Source organism: Ornithorhynchus anatinus, chromosome 8, assembly GCF_004115215.2.
Source record: "Ornithorhynchus anatinus isolate Pmale09 chromosome 8, mOrnAna1.pri.v4, whole genome shotgun sequence".
Taxonomy (NCBI): Eukaryota; Metazoa; Chordata; class Mammalia; order Monotremata; family Ornithorhynchidae; genus Ornithorhynchus; species Ornithorhynchus anatinus.
Window position 1 is genome coordinate 9,438,321 of NC_041735.1, and position 20,410 is coordinate 9,458,730.

Genomic DNA, 20,410 nt, shown 5'->3' on the forward strand with positions numbered 1-20,410 from the left:
GACTTAGTGGATATGACCCCTGCCTATCAGGAGCTTACAATCTAGTGGCCCCCTCCTCTATAAAATAAGGATACCTGGCTCTACCTATTTCATAAAGAACATTTCAATAAATGTACAGAAAATATTATAATGAAACCAAAGGGCTTAATTCCAGAGTGATTTTGTCATTTGGGAGGTCTTGAAGTTTTTCAACTGCTTTAAATTATGCAGTAGGTTATTAGGATGAATAAAAATATAAGAGTATTTTTTATATGAAGAGATTTCAGAATCTATTATGCTGTTTGGACTGCTTAGAAAAGGATCTATCTACATTTAAGGTAACATTAATCTTCACTAGCATGAAAGTCCTGCTCCCAAAGAACATTGATTTTCCCTCTCTCCTGTTGCTCCAGTGAATAAATAGCCAAAAATTCAATCGCCGCAATATACTCTTGTGCTTACAGAATCTCTCAGCAACAGCAGGATCTGCCCTGTCATCTCTTTAGACACATTTCCATTACCAGATTCGGTTTGACACAATTCTGTTACAGATTAGAATGTCAATGTGGAAGGACAATTAAGGCCTGTTCCCAAAGTGGATGTTCCAGAAGAGCCCAAAGGCCATTCGAATTCCCGATCCTTCGCATCTATAAATGTCTGAGAAGTAATTAGATGTCAGCCTAACTCCCTAGAGGTGTTAGGACAAGTGGAAAACTTCATTATACCACTAATTTTCCCAACTGACAGAGGATGATTGCCTCAATTACAAAAATATTTTTGTTTTTAATTGCTAACATATTCCTCAAAAATTATACTCCAGTTCCACTCACCTGAAGCGATCACGGTGCTGGCCCATAGAGTATTCTCTATGCTCAAGCTCTCACTGACGGGAGGGTCACTGTCCTCCTAATAAAAACCAAGATGAATACCGTTATCTGTGAACTTTGCAGAATACCCCCCAAATTCTCCTTCCTCCCACCTTCCCCCTACTTGAGCTACAAAGGAAAGCTTGTTCCCTTATTCTAAGTAGGCCAAGAGGAAGCCCTTCTCTGAGCTATCCCAAAGAGAGAAGCAACATACAGCTCTTTTGGACATTTTGCTTTGCCCTAATAATTTTCTGCTGAAATGCAGTTTTGGGGTGAGCAACTGCACAATAATAATAATCATTATCACGCTACTTATTAATGCCGACTTTGTCCTACGATATGAGGTAAAGAAAACAAGGTTAGATGTGAGTAGCAGTGAGAAGAAGTAGAGATAAGGAAGAGAGAGAAAGTGTAGACGCAGATGTCTTTGAAGGACTCCTCGTCTGGTACTCCTCAAATCATGCAATTACTTTCTGGGCATAGTCAGGAACATTTTCAAGAATCTAGAATTACAATATATTTCTGTGCACAAATTTCAGTTGCACAAACACCCCCCCTCCCCCCCGGGAAAGCATTATATTTCCCTTAAAAGTGCATTGTCATAGATTTGCATCTTTTTTTGGTGTTGTTTTTAATGTAAGGTCAACTTACTCTGGTAAAAGTTCCCACAAAATTATGAATGTCAATATTTGGTTCTTCTGCATAGACGTAGGATCGGATTTGAAGAAGATCCTATTGAATTGACAGATAATGTAATAATTTTAGCACACTGACATAAGCCATTGATTCTTTCTTCAGAGAAGCACTACGGTACGTGCTGCTATTGCTATAATGCCATCATAAACAATACCTCATTTACCAATGTTAAATCTGATTCCATAGAAAGGTACAATCTTTCTTTAGGTTTACTCTTTGAATAGTAATTGAAAAAGAGATCAGAAGTTCCCTTACAATTGATGACATTTAAAATAGCACCTTCTTCCCTTTATAAAAAAATGAATGGAGTGGGTCCTCAGTTTACCTCCAGGAATAAGCAAAACTGCACCTAAACCTAATTTAAAGACACTCGTTGCTTGTTCTAACTTTGAAGAGTCTCCAGGCAAAGCAATTCAACAACTCCCAACAGTAGTTTGTCCAACAGTTAGCAAAATTATATCAGGAAGCTTAACTATGTCTAGCCTGTCTGATCCATTAGACTGTCCAAAGTGCTTTGTCATCTTCCCCGTGAACCAGACAGGAGCAGGCATCAATCCAATTTTTGATTAAAAAACTGAGGCAGATTTCCTAATGGCCACTGTTGACACTGCAGCATCCACAGTGCCAAGAGAGGACACTTTGGTAATGAACTCCCTTTATAATTCAAAAATGTTATTTCAGAGCACTGTAAAAATACAAAACATCACAAGAATAATTACACAGAAAGTATAAAATTCCCTCCTGCCTCCTCACCCACACCCAAATTCTTCCCAGAAACAAGCTTGTGTGACTGTGATCAAGAACACCTAAAGCAGCGTGCCTGGGAAGCAGCGTGGCTTAGTGGAAAGATTCCCGGGCTTGGGAGCCAAAGGTCATGGGTTCGAATCCCGGTTCTGCCACTCATCAGCTGTGTGACCGTGGGCAAGTCACTTAACTTCTCTGTGCCTCAGTTACCTCATCTGTAAAATGGGGATTAACTGTGAGCCTCAAGTGGGACAACCTGAATACCCTGTGTCTACCCCAGCACTTAGAACAGTGCTCTGCACATAGTAAGTGCTTAACAAATACCAACATTAACTATATCTCCTCTGGAGAAGTCTATACATCTTTTAAGAGACTGGGGTCTTTTTTGTACCATCTAAATTATTGGTTTTTTTTTTAAAAAAAAAAGACTGAATCAGAGCCAGGAGAAATGTCAAGATGCCAACAGGGAGAGTCCCCAACTCCTGGTAAGTAATCACTTATGCCACTCAGGGCAGGTGGCTCTTTTCCCCCAGCTTCTTCTTTTTTTAAATAAAAACAAACCCAAAACTAATGTGTTCTATCCAGAACACTTATTGAAAACACACATCATGGAACAACTGAGTGTTGTTTGGAAAATCAGCCTAACACTATTCAGTTCAGGCCAAACTCTAAAATAATATAAATTCTCTAATAACTGGTATTTCTCATTCATTCAATCCTATTTATTGACTGCTTACTGTGTGCAGAGCACTGTACTAAGCGCTTGGAATGTACAATTCGGCAACAGATAGAGACAATCCCTGCCCAACAACGGGCTCACAGTCTAAAACGGGGAGACCGACCGCAAAATAAAACTAGTAGTCAGGCATCAAAATTGAATTTCCCTGTAGAACGTTCTTTTTCAGTAATGGTGCAAGCCTACAGTCCAATGCATTCATTAGTAGTCCATTAGGAAGATATGGACCACTAATCTGTACCTTGGAGCTCTGAAGGGCTGATAGTAATTCCTCTTCCGCTCAGCCAGCTGCCAGCCTGGGTGGCCTTAGAACTGACACCAGGAGGGGAGAGAAAACAGGGCCCAAGCACCCTCACACCTCACCTTTCAATCACACAACTCCCAGGCTTCTCAGATGGCATACACAAGTCAGCTCGACCACGGCTCCCTCACCTTGTGCCCACAACCTCAACGTGACATTCACATTGCGAACAACAAAAAAATTAGTTCCCAAGCCCTCATCCACTGGATTACGACCAAAACTGGAATCGCATTAGTCATTTGAGAGCAGGGAATAGCCACACAAGATACTTTTGAGTTTTTCCAACTGTTACGCGGTCTACCGTAGGCGGGAAAAGAAACAAAAGTGCTCAATTTGCGCTTGTTGATCGTGAGCAGATGGGTAGGAAGAGTAATCTTAGTTTATGGAAAAACAAAAGCTACTTACAGCAGCAGTGGGTAATCTTTGTGTGCAAGCCACGGGAAGTCGCAATTTCCAATCTGTCTCACCATCCAACTGATCGGTACGCAAGAAACAAGACCCTGTGGAATTTCAGCAACGTTTAGGTCCTTTCTCAATTTGGAATTTGCAAACTCACGCAACACTAACATTCTATTTTCCTAGAAAGAGCCACAAGTAATTTCAGTTCTTTCTTAAGAATTTAAACCAAAGGTCCCCATATTCCCTCCCCCGTAAAATCATAGCTATTCGCTGATCACTAAAGAAAGGGAAACATACTGAATTACCTGCTCCCTCCCTCCACACCCCATCACCACAGTGATCTGTGACCCAGAGATCAAAACCTTTCTTCCTTAACTATCTTCTGTGAAGCGTGGTCAATCTAGCTACAAGAAGCCAAAATCAAACAGAAATCTCTATGGAGAGTAAGTCGATTGAACTGACATATTCAGTTAATTTCACTGCCAGTTAGAGTTCAGTTTGGCCTTCTTACAAAAACACATTGTGGCTAACGAATTATAAGATGTTCCGTTTGTGTGAACTGAATTCCGCATGAAATGTTACGCATACTGCAGTCCACTTTAAACAGGCATAAAGACCTTTAGCTGTTTCAAAGTAATAAAAAACAGGGTAACCTTTCCAAATAATTTAGCAGGATAACAAAAACACTCTTTAAAATGGCAAGAGCGACCTCTTTTTGGAAAAAGAACAAAAAAAGGAGACAGCCTATGGCCTGTTAGAATAGTATGAACTCAAAGCCAGAATAGAAGAAAAGAATTTCCTCGCCTTATCAATGGCCTCCACAAGCCCTTCTGATCGTTAATTCTAAAATGAAAAACCGTGATCAAGACCGCCCTCAAAAGCAAGTATTTTTGTTTTTAAGAGATAAATGTCAGCAAATAACCAGATAGAGTTTGATTGCCAGAAGTCTGACACCAGTTCCTCAGAGCTTCTTTAATACCTAAAAGGTTTGTAGACAAAGAAAGTAAAGGCACTACTATAGGCAGCAGAGATGTCACTCACGTATACACACGTTACCACAATAAACAAGTCGATGGCCCTTTTAGAGATAGCGGCCCAGGTCCTTCTTGCTAAGCTCATGAAAAAGTCTGACTATCCCTTGTAGTTCTATGTTGCCAAAGATCACAGCACACCATATGATGAAGGAGGTTCCTAAGACGAGACTGAACTGTCGCTTAATTCTTTGTGTTCCATTTTCTCTCAAATTCCCTAACTCTGCTCTCCTGATATCCAACATAACTTAGCAAGAGTGTATTAGCATGCAGTGTTTATTTAACTCTTCATGTAATGCAAACCACTGTGTGGCTTTACCAGCTGTGACTCAATATGGGTCCAAGTATTTGTATCTTTCGAATTATCAAAAACTATTGGCATGTCAGAGATTTCTAAAACGCACCAGCCTATTAAAAGAGGCTTTAATTTGTCTCTGTGGCTCCAAAATTATATCTACTTCTGTTCCATTTTCAAATGATTATTTTGCCAAATAGCCACTGAAAGGTTAATGGTTATTTTCAAAATTGATCCCAGATGTTTACCGTTTTTTTCTGATGTCCTCAGGAAGATCATGTCAGCAGGGACTCGCTGGTTCTACATTATGAGAAGAAAGACTGTTATTGTGTACACATGTGCGTGCTCTGATCCAGAAAGAAAAAGCCCTTAAAAAAAAAGTTCCTTTCTTTGTCAGAGAATTGGAGATTTATTTTGTTTGGAAGCTAAAAAAAAATTCTTCTACATCCCTGTTATAGTACTAATCCACCATAGAAATCTGATCTCAGGAAGATAGCTCCTGGGTTTCCAGAGTATCTAACCATTACCTCCAGAGATTCTCATCAAAGGATCAACAGCTTAGGAGTTTAAGGCTGCTATTGGCTTCCTTCCAATAGCTGGTAAAGCCACAAACACTCTCAGACTTTCTGTTTCCACTTACTCCCCCCTGTCCCCTCTTGGCACTCTGCTAGTATTGGGGATATTAAAAGGGAGATAGATGCAGGGAAGGCCAATGAAAGTCATCCTTAGACTTAAAGAAGAGAGCAAAAGAACAATTTTATTATAAATACAAAGGAAATGGTGAAAGAGGCTTAAAAGGGACATTTGCTACTATTGGGTTTCCATCTAAAAGGTTTCTCTGGCTCAAATCATGTTTGTACCGACTGTTTTAATCCTTTCAAAAGGGCACCTTCATTTTCTTCAAGAGGAAAAAACCAAAGATGCAACCCTTCTAACTAATTTTTTTTCAGGAAATCTCAGATCCAGACTAATACATTTTGGCCTAAAATTAAACTCCAAAAGACTAGTTAGATTCCTCATGAAAAATGCCTGTATTTTACATCCTAAAAAACACAGATCTATTAGATGTACCCCCTTTATAGCTACCATCTATGTTTAAAGAGTTTTTATTGTTCTTGTTGACTGATGCTCACTGTTAAACAACAGTTTCATGAGAAAACATGTATTTTTATTCAATGATCGGGCCGGTAGCTGCCAGCTGGAATAAGCTGAAAATATAAACCAAATATGAATGCAGAAAAAGCCCACCTAGCTAGCAGATTTCTGGAAAAGCACTTATGACTTGTTACTTGAATAATAAATGAGTAAATGCTGGGCTACAAAACAGTCTGAAATATATCAGAAACAGTTCTTGTGATCCACCTTATATATAAGCAAACTTTCTGACTGGTGAGCAAACAGAGGCCTTGGAAATTAAGGGGAAAGAGTAGAAAGGAAAGGCAAAGAGAAAAGATTCCAAGAAAATCAATTAAAAATAATCCCAAATACCACAAAGCCAATTTGCTAATTGCATAGACAAATTGAGATAACCCCAACTAGGAGAAAAATGTTGCAAATAAACATCAATCCAACCCCAGCAAACAGCTTGTTGGACAGCAAGCCTATACTGACCTTTTCAACAATGATAAGATCTCCTACTTGTATACTAGAGCTCTTCACTTTCACAGTGCCTGCAGAGAAGAAATGATCACATCATGTTTAAGTAAAATCATTCAAAATTTTAACTCTATTCCAAAAACACAAATACGTGTGGGCACTCATGGAAGGGAAAACAAATCCTTTCACACTGTCATTGGAAAAAGTTCATGCTAAATTGGTATTTTGCAAATTTTATCCCCTTAATCATTGCTCAGTCCCAAAATCCAGATTAAAAAAATGTTTATCCATATTTTGTTGATTTCCTGACATCTTGGAAACCAGAAAGGTTGCGGGGAGGAAGTGAAGATAGTGCAGGTGACAGCCTCTCTCTCTTATTAAATTATAAGCTCATCATGGGCAGGGAACACATCTCAGTCTTCTGATGTACTTCCCAGGCATTTAGGATAGTGCATTGCACGTCACAGACACTCAAAATACTAATATTATTTCACACCATCCTCAGATTTCCAATACAAATGGTACCCGAAAAAACACGTCTTTAGCAGAAACATGCCTGAACCAATTTTCTTACAGGAATAATGTGTTAAATGGGGAATTTGTACCCAAAAATAGATGTGATTCAAAATTTTAACCAAAATTATCAAGGATCATGCGTTCAACCAATTTCAGATGAGTAATATAGTTAATGTCTCAATATTACATCAGAGAGGTTCCATGACAGCCTGGCTACATTCATCCTCATCATAACAATAATGGTACTTGTTAAGCGCTTACTATGTGCCAAGTACTGTTTTAAGCACTGGCATAGATACAAATCAATCAGGTTGGACACAGTCCCTGTCCCACATAGGGCTCCCACTCTTCATTCCCAATTTTATAGATGAGGTAACTGAAGCCCAGAGAAGTTAAGTGATTTGCCCAAGGTCACACAGCAGATGCAGCGGAGCCAGAATTAAAACCCAGGTCCTTCTGACTTCCAGGCCTGGGTTTTATCCACTAAGCCACACTACTTCATCAGACATCAATGTGTGTCTGTCCCCCGTGGGTGATTCCACCTGGGGATGAGGTAACTTCTCTCATCACCCTGACTCCACCTCTGATTCCCTTTAAACCTACTCCTCCCTTTCCGTCTCTCCACATCGTGCATTTTTCCTTCTTTCCCTATTCATAGTTCACCCTCCTCTGCCTGCAACAGCCTATATCCCCGGATCTAGTGCTATAAAGTAGGCCAGCGTTGTAAAGTCGAAATTGATGTGTTGTCAATTTTGAAATGTGTTATTTTTCTTAACTATAAATGTCTTAAGCCAGGGAATGTCTTGAAAGCCAGGACAGAGGAGACCCACCTATTCATGAAGGTCTTGGTTCACAAATATCATCAAAAGATGAACATTCTGAGCTGATACTTGTTTCCACAGTAAACCTGGAACTTCCCCAATTCTAAGTTTGAGAAAGCTGTAACAGAAGTGTCTCCCCAGGGAAGCAATTCACATTTTGTAATGCACTTCTTATAAAGAACCACATTCATTATCTACCATCCTCAAAGAAAATCTACATTATATAGTGCCATGGGGTACATGGTATCATTCTGGGATTTATCATTTGCTCTACACTGATTTCACTCAACTGAAAAATCAGATACGGAAAAACCCAACTGGTCCTCTCATAAACCACATATAGTACACACAAAGGTTGCATTTTTGCAAAGCCTTGAGTCACAAAATACTCGTCCTCTAGACTGTAAGCTCCTTCAGTTAATATTTACTGAGTGCTTACTGTGTTCAGAGCACTGTACTGAGTGCTGGGGAGAGTACAATATAACAATCTAACAGATACAAATCACTGCCCAGAAGAAGCTCACAGAGGATGAGATAGACATTAATATAAATTGTGGGCAGGGAATGTCTCTACAAACTTTGTTATACTGCACTCTCCCCCAAGCACTTAGTTCAGAGCTCTGTATATAGTAAGCATTCGATAAATACCATATACAGATTGATCCAACCCCCTTTCCATTTAACCAGTTCTCTCTAAATCTGTTCCGCTTTCTTCAGGACATACTATTAATGGATTTTTTCCATGTCTTCTCTTTTCTTCCTCTTTCTAGTTTATTCTTTCCCTCCCTATTAACCTTTGTTTCGCTTTTCCTTGTGTTTTTCCTCCATCCTGCTCTTTACTCTCTCCCTCTTTTCCGCATTATCTTTTTCAAATTCTCCTTTTTAAAAATTCTGATGGACTGTTTCTTCTCCCTCTGCTCTCTCCTCCGGAAATCTGGCCCAGTCTGAAAACGCCCTGCAGTTTTGGAAGTGCCCTGGGTGCGGAAAAGGGCTGAGGGCCTGCCCCACATCCTCCAGCATGGCCTACTGGAAAGAGCATGGGCCTGAGAGTCAGAGGACGTGGGTTCTAATCCCTGCTCCACCACCAATCTGCTCTGTAACCTTGGACGATTCCCTTAACTTCTCTAGGCCTCAGTTACCTCATCTGTAAAATGCAGATTAAGACTGTGAGCCCCACCTGGGACAAGGAATAAGTCCGACTTGACTAACTTGTAGCTACCTCAGAGCTTAGAACAGTGCTTGGAACATAGTAAGTGCTTAACAAATACCACTATTATTTTTATTACCCTCTCCGTGGCCTTTTTGTACTTGCCCAGCTATCAGTATCAGTGGTCCCACTGCCCACAGCCTTTTTTTTTTTTTTTAAAACTCCTGATTCATTTGGACTTTCTTAGCTGGAGAGTGGCAATGTTGGGAGAAAGGATTTAGGGGAAAGCAAGGGAGGGAGGGACGTTGCATAACACCTGGCCTCTTCAGTCGTGTACTGGTATTTGTTAAGTGCTTACTATATGGCAAACACTGTTCTAAACTCTGGATAGATACAAGGTAATCAGGTGGTCCCATGTGGGGCTCACAATCTTAATCCCTATTTTACAGATGAGATAACCAAGGCATAGAGAATTTAAGTGGCTTGCCCAAGGTTACACAGCAGACTAGTGGCAGAGCCAGGATTAGAACCCACACCTTTTGAATCCCAAGCCTTGGCTCTTTCTACTAAGCCACGCTGCTTCTCTAAGAACATCCTTCTGCTCCCTGCTCTCAGCAACAGGCCAGGGAGTCACTCCTCCCCTCTGCCTTTTCCTTCCCATCCTTTCAGCACTGCCGGGACCCGACAGAGCAGAGCCAAAATGCAGTCCTCCCAAAAAATAAAAAAAATTTTAAAAATGGCTGGGTGTGGGGTATGTCATTCCCCTGGAAAAGAAGCCTCGCAGGAAGTATTATTATCTAGGGTCAGGCCTGGCGAGGACAGCTCTGTGAGCCAAGCTGGAAACCCTTCTCATTTAGATCTTGCACCTTGTCAAACAGGGGATAAAAATGCCTTCGTTTTCCCCCGCTGACAAGTTTAAATAACCCACAGGCTCCCCCTACGCACCGAAGTTACCAGCACGACTGTCAACATTTCTGACCCAGCTTTGCAGATACGTCGTCTGGCGCGTGACTCCTCTGAGAAGCCGGTGGGCCTGCCGTCAGCCGGGACTGGAGTCCAAGCTCTCTGCCTTTGGAGGGTTTTTAGTCGCAGGCGGACAGCCTGGGATATTGCACTAAAGGGAAGGTGTTTAGTTTCCCTGGGAATTTTGCCTCTGCAGGGTTTTTAGTTGCAGACAGTCAGCCTGGGATATTGTTTTGAAGGAAAGGTATTTAAAATTAAATACAAAGCTCAGGAAGCCTTGCACCAATATTGCTGTGTTTCCGGTTTGTCACATCTACTCCAAATGTCTAGAACAATACTGCGTCCCCCTGGGCACTCAATAAATATTCGTTGATTAGCTATTAATGACTCCTCAGGAGACAATATCCTGCGGTCATACTTTCCTGCCAATCAGCCTAATTTTTCATCTAGTTAATACTGAGTCACCCAACCATTTATCTCTTCACTATTTTTCCTCTGATTTAAATACATGGCAGAAAACCCCCCACAGCAAAAACACAACAGAAATTTCCCAGACACACAAGACTTCATCTTCTCCAAACTACAGGGTAAATTCTACCCAGGACTTGACAAAAATTCTGTACACAATACATGTTCAACAAGTATTTGAAGCTTGACATTTAATTTATGGGTTCAAAGGCTTACTGAAGGCACACCTCCTCTAAGAGGCCTTCTCCGACTAAGCCCTCATTTCTTCTCCCACTCCCTTCTGAGTCACCCTTGCATTTGGATTTATTCACTCTTCCCTCAACCCACAACAATTATATTAATGTTCATTCATTCATCAAATTGTATTTATTGAGTGCTTACTGTGTGCAAAACACTGTACTAAGTGCTTGGGAGAGGTACAATACAACAACAAACAGACAAAGTCCCTGCCCATAACAAACTCTATCTCCCCTACTAGACTGCGAGCTCACTGTTGGCAGGCAAAGTGTCTACCAACTTTGTCATATTGTACTCTCCCAAGTGCTGAGTTCAGTGCTCTGCACACTTTCATTCTACTCATTCAATTGTATTTACTGAGGGTTTACTGTGTGCAGAGCATTGTACTAAGCGCTTGGAAAGTACAATTTGGCAACAGAAAGAGACAATCCCTACCCAACAACGGGCTAACAGTCTAGAAGGGGGAGACAGACAACAAAACAAAACAAGTAGACAGGCATCAATAGCATCAAAATAAATAGAATTATAGTAAGCACAGTAAGCGCTCAATAAATATGGTTGACTGATGGATTTTGGCACTCCACTTTCTCCCAGAGTGCCTTTCTGCCATTCTTCTTATCCTGTTATTGAGCTTGCTATGGGTTATTCACTTCCACCACTAAGGGGAAACAAAGAACACTGAGCATGATTCTACCTTGCCACGCGTTGAGGGAGGGAAAAGGAGCTTTTAATTTGTCAATTCTCCCCTGCAGCACCTGCAAGTGCCAAGAGGCACTTAACTCCCCAGCAGGTAGTAACCTGTATGAGGGGTCCACAGAAATAGACAAATAATAATAGATAACTAGATAAGTAATAATAGATAAATAATAATGACAAAGTACTTACTGTGGGCCAAGCACTGTAACAATAATAATAATTATGGTATTTGTTAAGCATTTACTATGTGCCACTCACTGTTCTAAGCACTGGGGTAGATAAAAGGTAATAGGTTGTCCACGTGGGGCTCGCAGTCTTAATCCCCATTTTACAGATGAGTTACCGAGGCAAAGAGAAGTTAAGTGATTTACCCAAGGTCACACAACAGACAAGTGGGGAGCTGGGATTAGAACCTACCGCCTCTAACTCCCAAGCCCGGGCTCTTGCCATTAGGCCATGCTGTACTAAACGCTCTAGTAGATAAAAGGTAATCTGACCCGACACAGTCCCTTTCCCACATGGGGTTCATAGTTTAAGTAGGAGGGAGAATATACACTGAAGCCCAATTCAGAGGAGGAAGCTGAGGCACAAAGAAGTTCAGTGACTTCCCAAGGTCACACAGCAGTGGTGGAGTCGAGTTAGAACCCAGATCCTCTGACTGCCTGGCCTCTTTTTATCAGGCCACAGATTCTCCTCAGCTCTCAACAGTGGGAGTGGAGTAATTACCCACTCCACAGCTGAGGTGACCATAGTTCTGAGCTGCTCCAAGCTCCTTTGGGTGTACCTCAGGCCCTTCCCAGCCCTCTAATGGGGATTAAGCCCTCTGAGAGCTCCCTATCAGAGCCCTGCTCATATGAAGCCTTGCCCGTCAGCCTCTCCTTCTCTGTAAAAGGGGTAAGTCTCCCCCTCCAGTTTCTCTTCTCTTCCTCCATCCCCAGGTTTACACAAGCTAGCTCTTTCATCTGCAGGGGAAAGAAATGAACCCTAAAAAACACTAATATGTTGAAAACAAACCCCAGAACCTCGATTCTACTTTCCACCTACTACCTCCAAACAGAAAAGGAGTCCGGGTCCTCCCCTCAAAGCTTTTACCCAGCTTCAGATTTCCCCACCTTCTGAAACATAAATATACAAGAAATCCAAGTTTTCATTCACTAGAAATAATCATACTCCTTTGATCAAGTTGAATTTAACAATTCATTTTAAGTTTTCCAGCTGCAGATTTTCTTCCCAGAAGTGGGTCGTGATTTATTATCAGTTAATCTGAACTCTGCCTCTCCTTGTCTGTCTGCTCTACCTCAACAAAAACCTCTTTAATCCCTTGTGTTTGGAGTGAGGTTTTTGAGGGACCCCAGCAAGGAAGGCCCTTTATGCAGACAAATACTCCTACTGTACCTTACTATTCATTGGCTAAATGGTCAGCTATCAGCTCTAAAAGAAGGGAATGAGGGGAGTTTTAAAAAAGGGGGGGGGGGAATTAACACAACCACAAAGAATCACTTTGATTTTACTTTACCCTTCATTAGCATCCTTCTCCGAACATGCCCCGTTGTGTTCCAGAACAAGGAAAACCATTCTGAAATCTTCCCATGGCGCAAATGTCTTTAATGCCTGAGTAAACATGAGTTTCCTCATACATAATGAAATCATCGCTAAATCTATACATCCTCACCTATTTTCTTAAGACATCATTTTGAGGAACTTTAGCCTGCTTTTAGCTCAGGGATAATAATGACAAATAATAATTATGGTATTTGTTAAGCTCTACGTACCAGGCACTGTACTAAACGCTGGGGCAGGGTTGGACACAGTCCCTGTTCCACGTGAGGCTCACAGTCTCAATCCCCATTTTACAGATCAGGGAACTGAGGCCCAGAGAAGTGAAGTTACTTGCTCAAGGTCACACAGCAAAAGAGTGGCAGAGACGGGCTGCTCGGCTTTTTCAGTTGGAGGGTAGCGATAGTGAGAAAGCAGTGGAGGAGGGTGAAAATTGAGGATTACTCCTGCCCTAGCTAGACAAGTGATGACAACAGGCAAGTTGAGAGTATTCGTTTAAAGTAGGGGAGGAAAAGAGGGGATGTGAAACTGTAAACTTGCTGTGGGCAGGGAATGTGTCTGTTATATGTTCATTCCCAAGTGCTTAGTAGAATGTTCCACACACAGTAAGCGATTATTTTGCACAGAGTACTCTACTAAGCGCTTGGGAGAGTTTAATATAACAGAGTTGGGAGGCATGTTCCCTTCCCACAGGGAACCTAAACTCTTATCTCCCTCTTCAATAGCTTCATGAAAACCTGGCACTGACCTAAGCCGTGAAAGTTCAAGGTTTCTGGGGATGCTTGACAACTGTCTAAAAGGATTTTGGTATCACACTATAGAAGAGCTCAACTCCCCTTGCAGATGTTGCAGCCAATGAATGGCAGGTCAACCCAGCAGTGAGTTTTGTTGACATCTGGGGAAAAGAAGACTGATCCTGCCACCCATGATCATGCATCCCCCTTTGCTGTTAGAATGAGAAAAATTGAGGGGTGATGGGGAGGGGGGAATTGCTCTAATAAGCATACTTGTGGTAAACCCAAAATCCCGCCCAGTGGAACAATGCTGTGGTCTGAAAACTACTTGAACAGAGGAGGTCTCATAAGCATTCCATCCTGTAGACTGTAAGCTCCTCATGGGCAGGGATTGCCATCTACCAACTGTGTTCTAATAATAATAATAGTAATAATAATAACAATGGTATTTGTTAAGCACTTACTATGTGCCAAGCACTGTTCTAAGCACTAGGGTAGATACAAGGTTATCAGGTTGTCCCATGTGGGGCTCACAGTCTTCATCGCCACTTTACAGATGAGGTCACTGAGGCACAGAGAGGTGAAGTGACTTGCCCACAGTCACACAGCTAATTAGTGGAGGAACTGGGATTAGAACCCATGACCTCTGACTCCCAAGCCCATGCTCCTTCCACTAATCCATGCTGTTTCTTAGTTCAGGACTCTGCACATGGTAAGAGCTCAATAAAGATCACTGATTAATTGAGTCCATCTTGGAGGACAGATTTCATTTAATTCACAAGAATAATCTAGCATTACTAATTTCAAAATAATGCAACCTCGCCTATGAGTTCTGGAGAGTAAACTTTGCTTTCAAGCAATAAAAGGAACAGAGACACCTATCTAATTAATATTTCTGTTTTCCATTTCGTTGTCAATAGAAGCAATGCCTTTCAAAGCAAAGCTAATTTAGCATTACGCTCCTAACTTCTGGCCTTGCATGGGTGATGGCTTAAGAATAAGAGCAGTCTGTCCTACTTGGGAGGGAAGGACCAGATGTTTCTCCCTCCGAGTGAATTGCCTCTTGGTTGTAGTAACTCAAAACTGCCGAACACTTAGTAAAAAGATTAAAAATAAATAAATTCTTCAACACTGGAATGTGAGGGCCTATTTTGTGCCTTCCAATACCTCCAGCTGTACTTGTACTTTTCATTGTGTGTATGTATATGTGTAAGACATTGATTGCTTTGGAGACCTCTAAAAACAATCTATAGGCACTACCCTGGTTAATGTATTACTCTTTAACTCATACTTTAATCTGACTTTGACATTGATGAATTGAAGGCTCCTGTATGTTCCTCTGCATGTATATGTTTCAAGAGGTTAATATGAAAATCAAGATTCAGACACATCCAGAACTTGCCCATCTGGACATTTGGAGCTTTCCTCTCCAAATAGCACTGGGTGGAGAATGGGTCTCTTCTTCTCTCCCAAGTGCTGACCACAGGGCTCTGCACACAGTAAGCGCTTAATATATACCACTGATAGATTGATTTCATTCTGCAAAATACAGGGCAAAGTCAAAATCAAATAAACAGCCTCAAAGTTATATCAAAAACCACCACTCCTGGGTTTGATCTTTTTAACAAATCCAGAAGCTGGTGGGCTCCTGAACTCCTGGATGTTTGGAAAACGAAAGAAATGCAAATACCTATTTAACATTCTACATGCCGTTTATTTAATTGTGTTGTCTTCAGAAAACCTAATTATGCAGGCCATTCGGAAATGGCCAACACCCTGGGAAGGGAAATGCTTTTCCTTACCATATAAGGGCTTAAGCGAGATTCCAAGAGGAATCTGCAGAGCCATTATCAATCAGCAGATCAAAAGGCAAATGATTGGAAATTAAAGGTGAAACTGGTGCTTTCAAAAGAACCAACACCACCTCCAAACAGTGGTGACTTCATCTCTTCCATCTCCATTCAGTTTTACACTGCATGGAGGCGCAAACACACACACACAAACACAAATACACAAACACACACAAAACACTTGGAACAGTTTTATTTCTGGGGGGCTGGTACATGACATTTAATCTATATCAAGGAGCTCTGAATTTTCCCATTTCATCTCTTCCACACTCTCAATAATAAAAGATCGATCAAGTAAAGGCTCACCAAAGAAAAGGGAGGAAGGGAATTTCAATTTTCTATCTGTTTGGGGCCATTTTCAAAATGCTCAGTGGGGGCCCCAAATAAATATTCCGTTCAACCGTGGGCTTGTAAAATTCACTCCTTGCACTAGGACTACTAAGAAAAAGAGTACAAAATAATCTTTTTATTGCATACAATATGACAGTGACCAGGTCTCAATCAGCAGATACAAATGATTGGAAACTAAAGGCCATGCTGTCAAATGAACCAACACCCCATTTAATCAGTGGTGACTTCATCTGATCCATCTCCCTTCAGTTTTACACTGCATTATCATCATCATCATCATAATAATAATGGTATTTGTTAAGTGCTTACTATGTGACAAGCAACATTCTAAGCGCTGGGGTAGATACAAGGTAATCAGATTGTCGCACGTTGGGCTCACAGTCTTAACCCCCATTTTACAGATGAGGGAACTGAGGCACAGAGAAGTTAAGTGACTCGCGCAAGGTCACACAGCAGACAAGTGGCGGAGCCGGGATTAAAACACATGACCTCTGACTCCCAAGCCTGGGCTCTTTCCACTAAGCCATGCTGCTTCTCTAAGGAGGAAGGCACTAAACACTTGGAACAATTTTGTTTCTGGGAGACTGGTAAATGGCATTAATCAATCATTAATCAATATCGAGAAGCTCTGCAATAACAGTTGCCAACTCTACCAACAGAGAAGCAGCTTGGCCTACTGGATAGAGCACGGGCCTGGGAGTCAGAAGGATCTGGGTTCAAATGCCTGCTCCACCACTCATCTACTGTGTGATCTTGGGCGAGTCAATTCACTTCTCCTTGACTCAGTTGTCGCATCTGTAAAATGGGGATTAAGACTGTGAGCCCCATATGAGACATGGACTGTGTCCAACTTGATTTGCTTCTATCTACCCCAGCGCTTAGTACAGTGCCTGGCACATAGCCTTAACAAATACCTTAAAAAACAGACAACAAGAGAACTCTGTTATACTATACTCTCCCAAACTCTGCATGCAGTAAGTGCTCAATAAATGACTGACTCACTGATTAATACATGTTTTAAGTAGTAAAGGATGATTATCTTTCCATTTGCTAGACATGGAAAGAGAGGTATTGGGCACTGCTGTCTTTTTAATCTATTTCAAATGTATTCAGTGAGGAGAATAAAAGCATAGCCTAGAGGAAACAGCATGGGTTTGAGAGTCTGAGGACCTGGGTTCTAATCCTAGCTCTGCCATTTGCTGTGTGATCTTGGGCAAGAGTCACCACATTGTCTGCCTTGAAACAACAAAGTGAGCATTACTGCAACATCTGAGAAAGTCAATATGGCTGCCAGAGTTGTGAAGAATAGTTAATTACTCCAGGTGTTATCAGAATCACCGGCTGAGCTTTACCACCAGGCAGGGGAGGAACTGTTTATAAAATGTGTATACATCCTTTTTCAACTATTACATTCCCCACAGTGCCAGACCATTTTAAATATATGACCATCTCCTCACCCAAAGGAGCTACGGCTGATATCAAAGGCAAGTGGATAAGAATGGGGCAAGAGGAAATGCAGAGGATAGTGGACACCTTTTCTTTAATAATAATAAAAACTCTAGTACTTGTTAATAATAAAAAATTAATAATATGTCATACTTGTTAATAATAAAAACTTTTAGTACAGTGGCCAACACACTGGGTTAAGTGCTGTGGTAGACAGAATCAGATCAGACACAGTCCCTGTCCCACATACGGCTCACAGTAGAAGGAGGAGGGAGAATACTTTCTAAGCCCCATTTTACTCATGAGGAAACTGAGGCTCAGAGAACTGTGCCTTGGCCAAGATCACACAACAAGCAAGGAGCAGAGGTGAGATTAAAAACTGCATTCATTCAATAGTATTTACTGAGCGCTAACTATGTGCAGAGCACTGTACTAAGCTCTTGGAATGTACAATTAGGCAACAGATAGAGACAATCCCTGCCCACTGACAGGATCTCTGGACTCCCAGGCCTGTGCTCTTTCCAATAAACCATGCTGCTTCTCTCTGTCACCTCATGCATATCTCCCCTACCAGGCATCTCAGAGTAGTTTCCAAAAAGAAACAGAAAAAAAAAAACCTACACAGCAGTAGAAAGAGTGAAATGTCAGAACATTCTGTATACATTTTTAAAGCCACAAAAAAATTCTTAAAAACTCATAGAAAAGGGATTTCATCTGATACAGAAATCCTGTATTAGCATCTTCATTAGGAAAGGTTTTTTTGTCTTTTCTCTAGAAGAAACCATCCTGTTTAACATTTTTTGCACCTCAATTGTAGTATTAAATATTGAATTAATCAGTCACTTTCTAAATCATCACACAAATTGGCTTTTTTGTTCAAATTTTGAAAAGTCTCCAAGTTGCTGCTTTTATATTCTAAACTATTCTCTTGTAATTACTGTAGTTTGTAGTTCTCAATATTGTCACCACAGCCTCCTGCTTTTGTAAGCCTATTGCTTACAAAAGAAGAAAACAAAGAGACACACGTTTTTAATGCTAGGGCCATCTGCCAATTCTCTTTAGGATCTTTTCAGGAACTGAGTGGTAGTGAGGGCGAAAGGGGAGGTAGTAGAAAAATCATTCATGGGAAAAGTAATTGCAATATGAAAAGAACTAAAGAAAGGCCAGTTCCTGGATGGACCAATGAATAGAATCCAGAAGGCAACTCCTTTTTACCTTTAAAAGGATGTATTACCTCCTCTCTGATGGGGCTTTTGTTGGTCACCAGGCACTTTAAATGTTATAGTAAAAATATGTTATTGAAGGGGAATTTAATATACACTGCATGAATGGCCTCTAAGGTTGTCTTATTCCTACTGTTATAGAAAACCTACAGAAACTTGACCTTGTAAGAATTAAATGGAAAAAAAATTATTTCCTTAAGGCTCTGGATATTTTAGTGAAAATTACAGCATAGTCAGATGTGCTTTGACAAATTTTCTTAAAATACTCAGGGTATGAATCTGGGGGACTACTTAATTTAACCTAATTTCTCCCCCCATCCCTTCACCAATCATTTTTTAGAATTACATTAAACTCATTAAAAAAAATAATTTTTAAGTTTTTTTCTTAGCATTCTTATTACCACCTCATATTCAGTATTATAATAACTGGATGGTTTGATCATTTTTAAGTGTATTATGAGAGAAACTTTTCTCTCTAATGTGTTTCCTTCAGTAATTATCACCACGGGGTGGCCATTTTAACTTATCTCTTGGGTGTGCATACCATTCTTTTGTTTTTGTTTTCTCCAGTGCAGTGCCTGACCCTCAAAAACAAGATTTGGACACTGAGGGATTGAAGCTGCAATCTGAATCCTTAAATTAAATAAGGTTGTCTTAACAATTCTATCATACCAATATGCCATTTAGCATTTTGGGGACAATTTGCAAGAGTTGCCTACACCAGAAAGGAGTAGTATTTCTGAAGGAGAGCTGGCTATGTACATGTTGCTGCATGGATATCAAAAAAATGATAAAATGAAAGGCCAAAAGATTTTAAAACTGATTTTTTACCTGGATTTTTATTTACGCAGACAAATCTCCCCCTACAATTATACATTTTAAAATGAAAATATTTTAAAATAATCGTGTATGATACAATCTCTCTCCATCAAAACCCTACTAAAATCACATCTCCTTCAGGAAACCATGCCTGGCTAAACTCTTACTTTTCCACCTTTCCTTCCCTCCTTTACTGTCACCTATGCACTTTTTATTTTATGTCATTTATTAAGAGCTCTGTGGCAAGCACTGAAGCAGCGTGGCTCAGTGGAAAAGAGCCCGGGCTTCGGAGTCAGGGGTCATAAGTTCGACTCCCGGCTCTGTCACTTGTCAGCTATGTGACTGTGGGCAAGTCACTTAACTTCTCTGTGCCTCAATTACCTCCTCTGTAAAATGGGGATTAACTGTGAGCCTCACGTGGGACAACCTGATTACCCTGTATTTACCCCAGAGCTTAGAACAGTGCTCTGCACATAGTAAGCACTTAACAAATACCAACATTATTATTATTATTAAGCACTGGGGTAGATACAAGTAAATCAGATTGGACAGAGTCCATGTCCCAATTTTAAAGATGAGGTAACTGAGGCACAGAGAAGTTAAGTGACTTGCCCAAGGTCACTCAGGAGACAAATGATGGAGCTGGGATTAGAACCCAGGTCCTTCTTACTCCCAGACCAGTGCTCTTTCCACTAGGTCATGCTGCTTCTTGCCATACTTGAGTCCTTAGTCTCTAAGTATTTAAGTACTCACCCCACATCCTCACTGACAAACATACCTTTATACTTGGTTGTTTCTCCTATCTGTAATTTATTTTAGCGCCTGTTTCCTCAACTAAACTGTAAGATCCTTGAAGACAGGGATCATTCATTCAATCTTATTTATTGAGCACTTACTGTGTGCAGAGCACTGTACTAAATACTTGGGAGAGTACAATAC

The 20,410-nt window shown here is 40.8% G+C and overlaps 1 protein-coding gene across 1 annotated transcript in view; it reads right to left on the reverse strand.

Annotated features, from left to right (window-relative positions):
• Positions 1 to 20,410, reverse strand: part of ATP9A (ATPase phospholipid transporting 9A (putative)) — a 118,249-nt gene that overhangs the window by 60,586 nt on the left and 37,253 nt on the right. The window contains exons 5-9 of the mRNA XM_029070406.1: positions 6,659 to 6,717; positions 5,296 to 5,347; positions 3,728 to 3,822; positions 1,497 to 1,577; positions 810 to 885 (exon numbers count right to left, since the gene is read on the reverse strand). Coding sequence (XP_028926239.1) covers positions 810 to 885; positions 1,497 to 1,577; positions 3,728 to 3,822; positions 5,296 to 5,347; positions 6,659 to 6,717 — 363 coding nt within the window. The remainder of the gene's footprint in view (positions 1 to 809; positions 886 to 1,496; positions 1,578 to 3,727; positions 3,823 to 5,295; positions 5,348 to 6,658; positions 6,718 to 20,410) is intronic.